Consider the following 6,699-nt stretch of genomic DNA (forward strand, 5'->3'; position numbering starts at 1 on the left):
AAAGTGTTGGGATCACAGGCTTGTACCAACTGCACCTGGTTAATGCAGCATCGAGGAAGAAACCCAGGACTTCCTGAATGGGAGGCAATGCTTTATTAACTAAGTTACATCCTCAGCCCTAACTTACTGGTATTTTTATCTGACAATAACACTTGTATTTGATAACTGCATTTTGCTCATGTGTGGTGAGGAATTCGATGTTAAAATCATTTGCAGGAACCCTTGAGCCTAAGGTGTGATAGGGTGGAAATCAATATTTCCAAGAGCAGTGTCTTAGGGTTTCTATTGCTGTGAAGAGACACCATGATCATGGCAACTCTTAAAAAGCAAAACATTTAATTAGGGTCACTTACAGTTTCAGAGGTTCAGTCCATTATCATGGTGCAACATGGCACGCAAGCAGACATGGCATGCAAGCAGACTCCTTGAGGAGGAGCTAAGAGTTCTACATCCTGAGTCACAGGCAACTGAAAGTGAACTGTCTTTGTTAGGGTTTCTATTGCTGTTTACCACTGAAGGAAGTCAGGACAGGAACTCAAACAGGGCAGGATCCTGGAAACAGGACTGATGCAGAGGCCAGGGAGGGGTGCTGATTACTGGCTTGCTCAGCCTGCTTTTTTATAGAACCAGGACCACCAGCCCAGAGACGGCACCACCTACCATCATGGGCTGGGCTCTTGCCCACTGATCACTTAATGAGAAAATGCCTTCCAGCTGGATCTCATGGAGGCATTTCTCCAACTGAGGCCCCCTTCCTCTCTGATGACCCTAGTTTATGTCAAGTTGACACACAAAATCAGCCAGTAAAAGTAGTATGTAACTGCTTGTGCCTTTTAACAGAAGGAGGTATTTCAGAGATAGTCTCAGACCGAAGTTCCAAGAGAAAGAGCTTCAGGTTTTAACATTGATTATTTACTGAGTTTTATCTTCACAGATGCACATGTTTCATATATGTTTTAAATCATTAATTCATGTTATTTAAGGTAATTATTTTATTTTAATTTATTTTTATGATTAATTGATTGCTGACACAGAAGCAATTTCAGGGTACCATTTACCCTGAATTTTTATTTTCATCGATACTTACTTTATTTTTCACATTTTTGGTTTTTACTAATTATTTGAAAAATTTCACACAATTTGTTTTGATCCTACTCAATGACTCCCTGTACTTTTACAAAGGACAGAAAGACCTGTGACTCAGAGACTAGTTGCCAGGGTCCACAGACTTTGATCATTGCTATAGAGCTGGAAATGTCAGACGGACACTTGGCCATCCTCTCTTTAGAGGGAACTCGCTGTTCAGTCACACAGTTGGTCTGGGCATTGTGTTTGACTCTTCTTTTCCTAAACCCGTTTTTGCTCAGGCTGGAGGTCAAATATGTCTGTTGTAGACTGGTTAAGTGAGGTGGAGGTCAGCTGACAAGAACATTGTGAAACTGTTACAAAAACAAGAAGGCCTTCCGGGTTCCCAAACAACTCTCATCCCTGCCAAACAAGCGAAGTCAAATCCAGAATAATGTGTGAAGTCTGCTGCTTTATAGCAAGGAGGTATAGACGCACATACACACACACACACACACACACACACACACACACACACACACACACACACTCATGAACTGCACCTGGAAGGGTTAATGAGAAACTATTAGAATTGCCATGGAAGCACTGAGGAGAAATAACTTGCTTTTTTTTTTTAACTCTTTGGTTTGAAATTGATACACATTAATTACATGGATTGAGTTTCATTATGGCATTATGTGTGTATACTCCACATTTTGATCATGTTCACACCCATTGCTCTCCTGCTTTCCCTCCTCACTTCCACACAACTTAGTCTACTTCCTATCTGTCCACTGCCAAGTCTTTTGCCTTTGTAATTGACCTAGTGAATTCTATCAGGGTTGCTTACAGGGTCATCGATGAAGGGGTCTTTATAGGAGCAGGGAGACCTTAGCTGTGTCTACACGTGCTGGATCAATGTCTCCCCCCTCTCCCAGCAACCATTAATTGCATATAAATCCTCAGATAGGGGCTAGGGTTTGAGTCCCTCCCCTACTCCATGGCCAGGCCAGTCTTGTAGGGGTAACCACAGCTGTTGTGCATTCAAGCACAAAGGCTTTTCAGTTTTTAATTAGAATTTTAAGAGAAGTAAATCCAATTGACCAGAGATTAAAATAGGGACAAGAGGAGTAGCTGCATTGACTGTGTTTCAAGGTCATCTGCTCAATAGACCTTCATGAAGAGTCTTCCCTGGATTCTACTTTAGGGACACACTCTTTAAAGATTGTTTTCTGTCTCCAAATTCCAGCTGGGGTCTCTATTCTGTGCCCACAAGGCCCTATAAATCTCCCTCCAGTTATAGGTCAGTATAGCTCTACATCATTCCAGAGGGCCCCCTGACCTCTCCACCAGACCACTTTAAGTGGGGAGAACCTTGACATATATGAAATATGCCTTTCTCTTCCAATGTGGACAATATTCTAGCTTCTGATAGTTTGATTTTGCAAATTGGTGAATTTGCTGTGTTGTATTTGGCTTTTTAAAGTTTGCATCCCTATATTGTTGCTGTTGTCATCGTGTTCTTCTATGTTCATTTCTGGGTGGGAAATGACTAATTGTTTCACCACATTGTAATCTGCCACTTAAATTTCTTCTATGGATTGTGATGAGTCACACTACACTGAATGTTCTTTTATACCCTTTTGGGTACACATAGAGCCTTGTTTCTGTTGAGCAGATATCTGGGAGTGGCTCTGGTCAGACACTTGGTGATGTTCTCAACCGAGGTGCATCCTGCCCTCAATTGAATCCTCTGAAGGCCCAGGACACATCTTTACACAATTAAGTCACTGTCATCTACCATCCTATCACAGTGCTTGGTGCGAAGCAATTCCAAGTCCTCAATAATGACTATCTTTCTTCTTCAAGTTTCCCATGCTAAACTGGTTAATCTCTGCCTCTAGGGAATGTCACAATGTCTATTTTTAGGCAAAAAAAGAAAGGTTACCCAGTATCTTCTGCCCACAGTGTAACTCAGTAGACCAGATAAATTAACTCATTCCCAAGGATCATTCTCCAAGACTATAAAGGTCCCATTTTTCTCCTTCACCACCTGGCTTTGCTCAATCATTAGTCATACCTCCTTTCCTGCTTTCCTTCTCGGAAGAGCAGAGTGGACCAAGGGAGCCATAAAATATGAAGATCTTGTTACTCTTTGCTGTTTTCTTCTGGGTGGTCCAAGAAAACTCAGGTAAATGTCTTCTGGGTAGCCCTGAAGAAGGCAGGACTCCCATTTATGCTTGTGGATAGCACGGAGGTGTGTCTGAGTATGGACAGTAGACTCAGATGGTGGACCACCCTGGGGCTCAGGGCTGGACCACTTTCATAATGAAGAGGTTTGGAGGTTTTATTTTTGTTTTCTGCTTGCTTTGAGAATTGTAAGGTTTATAGCACAAAACATAAAAGCCTATTTTCTCCAAGAAAATAGAAATGTCTAATTGTAATCTGAGATAGTCTGTTCAGGACAGAAGTACAGTCATGTATGCTGGAAGGGAACTAGGGATTTTCTAAGGTAGTCCAGGGCCTATGGACAGGGATCCAGAGAATATGTTAGATTACTGCCACGCAGTGAACAGGGAAGGTATTCTCATCTATGTCATTCCCCTAGCTTTTGTATATAACCTACTCTATCCATGAGAAAATAGATGTATCCACTTAAATGAATTTTCAAATGAGAGAAAATGAGTTACTTGAAGAAAAACCGGAGTCCAGATCCCAAAGCCTTTCGATTGGTGGCTTTGTGTTGTTAGTCAAGGTGGACTACACCCACATCTCCATGTCCTTTCCAAACTGGGGTAGACTTGATGGGCACAATGTCATTCTCATTGAACTTTGGCTATTGCAGGGGACTATTTTTCTAAAAACACATAAGACCTATGTTGCGTTACTGTTGCTTTTAAACTCCTAATGTGTAGTGTTCTTAAAAAGGACTCTTTTTAAAAATCATCTCTTTCCCACAATGCATTCTTTACAGGGACTCTAGTTGGTTATCTTTTACCTAGAAGGCCACACACAAGTCATATTTTTATTTCATTTCTTTATATTGCAGTGATACAAGTGACAGTCCAGCCATAAGCTGAAAGGCAGACGTATTTCTCATTTTTTCTGAAGACTCAGGAAGCCTGAGTCTGCTTCCTGTTACTCTGTTCTGTTTTCTAAAATGCCATCCCTGCCAATGTACCTCTGCCTCCAGGCTGCTGAAGAACGCGAATGTAACAGAAGTTTCTCAGGAACTGTAATGGGCCAAGTGATTTCCCATACAGCCTGTCATGCCATCCTGAGAACACCACGAGATAAAAATTATTGTTCTTACAAGCTAGGGAGTCAAAAGTCACTGAAATTAGGACTTTGTTTTGTAAGAATAGAGTGAACTCTTAGCACTGGGCTGTGGACTGGAGTTGCTATCTAACTCTCTGTCATTGGATCCACAGGGGACATACCACCTGGAATCAGAAATACTATCTGCCTCATGCAGAAAGGCCACTGCAGACTTTTCAGGTGCCGTTTTGGTGAGAAAAAGGGGGACATCTGCTCTGACCCCTGGAACAGATGCTGCATCCCCATTTCCCTTAACAACGGAGATAGCTAACAGCATGCAAGAGCTAGGATCTGGGGGAGCAAGCTCCTGGAAGGTGGAGACCCGGAAACACCCCAAAGGCTTTGAAGCTGTGCATCTGATGGTGCATGCTCAATAAACACTTGTTGAAATGAATCTAGTCCCAAGGCGAAGGTTTGATGAAAGGATTTTATTGAAAAAGTGTTAATTCACCATTTATTTTAAAGGACTCGGAGGAGTTCCAAGCGTTCAGTTCATTCCTCTCCTTCGTCTTTTCTTTGTTACAGGTGGTGTCTCCTGCGTACTCAGGGATAGCATAGAGCAGAAACAAGCTCAGACTCAAACACTGTTTCCAAGGGGTCAGGAGTGGCTGATTAACAGGCCTGATGTCCTCTGGGGCACCTGTAATATCAAGGCCAGTGCTAGCGGCCTCCTTCTTGCCCAGGCCACTGGGGCTCCGGCTACAGTTCCAGAGCCTCCTCACGTAATTTTGTTGCCTTTCAACATTTACTCTTAGTTATCTCAGTTGAATACCGTGACCTTGCCACCTTTATGGGGAGTGTAACAAGGTTTAAGCATGACCATTCCTGGGATTTAAGAAAATGAAAAAAAAAAAAAATTCTCAAGGCCAATCAAATTGCCTCCCCTCCATCAGAAATTCATAAACAGGATTCTTGATGTGCCTGTAAGAGTGTTCATTCTCTTACTTTTGTCTTAAATGTTTATTTGTATTGTCGTGTATATGGTGTATGTGTGTTTGTTGGGCGGGGTATTTGTCTTGTATGTGTGTGTGTTGGTATGTTTGTGTGTGGTGTGTTTGTGTGTGTCTACAGTGTGTTTCTGTGTGTGTATGTGTACTGTGTGTTTGTGTGTGCAAAATGCATTTTTGTGTGGGGAGTGTTTGTATATGTGTGTGTATGTATGTATGGTGTGTGTGTGTGTGTATCTATGGTGTGTTTGTGTGTGGGGGTTATATGTGTATGTATGTGTATGCTGTCTTTTTGTGTGTATTATGTGTGTGTCTATGTGTATGGTATGTTTGTGTGTGTACAGTGTGTCTTTGTGGGGGGAGTGTTTGTGTGTGTGTGTGTGTGTGTGTGTGTGTGTGTGTGTGTGTGTGTGTGTATACGCACATGCACACCTTCTCATGCCATGTGCTCATCTGGAGGTAAGAGGATCGCTTTTGGGAATGAGTTTTCTTCTTCCTCTGTGGGTTCTGGGGGTGGAACTCAGGCGGCCAGACTTGCAGGACGAGTGGTTTTACAAGCTGAACCACCTCTGTGAGCCCATGCTGCTACTTCTGAAGAACATGTTTCTGAACATTGGAAGCTCTGCAGGGCGTAGGGAGTGAACTTTCGGAACGTTGAGCAGTTTGCTGATCTCTGTGTGCTGTTTAGCTGTGGGCCAGCTGCCTAAGAGCAGTGAATAAATCACAGGCGAGGCATGCAGAGGCTTCTTGAGGGAAATGTGCTTCTGTGTTGGAGCCCACATGCCAATCTCTCTTTAGACTAACAGATAAAACCCCTTGTTTCCGTGTTTCTGCTTACGGCTTGAATCTAGTTTTCTTATGAACCAGGTGAACCTACTTCAGGATTCCTGCCTCAGTTTCCGTCCCACGTTACAACAAACATTTGCTATCCGGGCTCTGGCCTTTCTCCAGCCTTTTCTCAGTATACACATTTATTTACTTATTTTTTCTAAACATAACCCTTGGGACTGCACGGAAGGGAGCTTCCCTCGGATACCAGCATCTCCTCAAAGCATTCTCCATGGCTGTATGAATGCCTGTCTGGGGAGGGTGCTGGCTGCAGGTTCGGCCTCTGCTCTGAGGCCGTGAAACTGCTTCTCCAAGCACAACAGATCTGTCTCAACAATAAATGGCCTCAAGTGGCAACCAGTGCTGAGACTAGGGCGGGGTATCAGGAACCTGGTTCCACCCTCCCCATCGGGAGCGTGGCACAGTAGGGCTGGTAGCACGTGTTCCTGGCCTTATGCTTCTCATGCTTAGGTGAAGAATCCGGACTAGGTGTCTGAGGACCCAGCACAGGACACCATTAGCTTTTGGGAGCCGAATAACG

The 6,699-nt window shown here is 43.3% G+C and overlaps 1 protein-coding gene across 1 annotated transcript; it reads left to right on the forward strand.

Moving 5' to 3' along the window:
- Positions 1-3,109: 3,109 nt before the first annotated feature.
- Positions 3,110-4,716, forward strand: LOC102909583 (sperm-associated antigen 11A-like). Its single transcript, XM_006997784.4, has 2 exons — positions 3,110-3,256; positions 4,497-4,716. Exons 1-2 carry the CDS (start codon positions 3,202-3,204, stop codon positions 4,652-4,654), a joined length of 213 nt encoding a protein of 70 aa, XP_006997846.1. The 5' UTR covers positions 3,110-3,201; the 3' UTR covers positions 4,655-4,716.
- Positions 4,717-6,699: the final 1,983 nt, after the last annotated feature.

The sequence above is a fragment of the Peromyscus maniculatus genome, chromosome 17 (genome assembly GCF_049852395.1).
Source record: "Peromyscus maniculatus bairdii isolate BWxNUB_F1_BW_parent chromosome 17, HU_Pman_BW_mat_3.1, whole genome shotgun sequence".
Classification (NCBI taxonomy): domain Eukaryota; kingdom Metazoa; phylum Chordata; class Mammalia; order Rodentia; family Cricetidae; genus Peromyscus; species Peromyscus maniculatus.

Bases quoted from the DNA above. Each gene is read 5' to 3' on its own strand.
- LOC102909583 (XM_006997784.4), top strand. From the start codon at position 3,202: ATGAAGATCTTGTTACTCTTTGCTGTTTTCTTCTGGGTGGTCCAAGAA. The intron at 3,257-4,496 runs GTAAATGTCTTC...TTGGATCCACAG, and splicing joins GGTGGTCCAAGAAAACTCAG to GGGACATACCACCTGGAATC.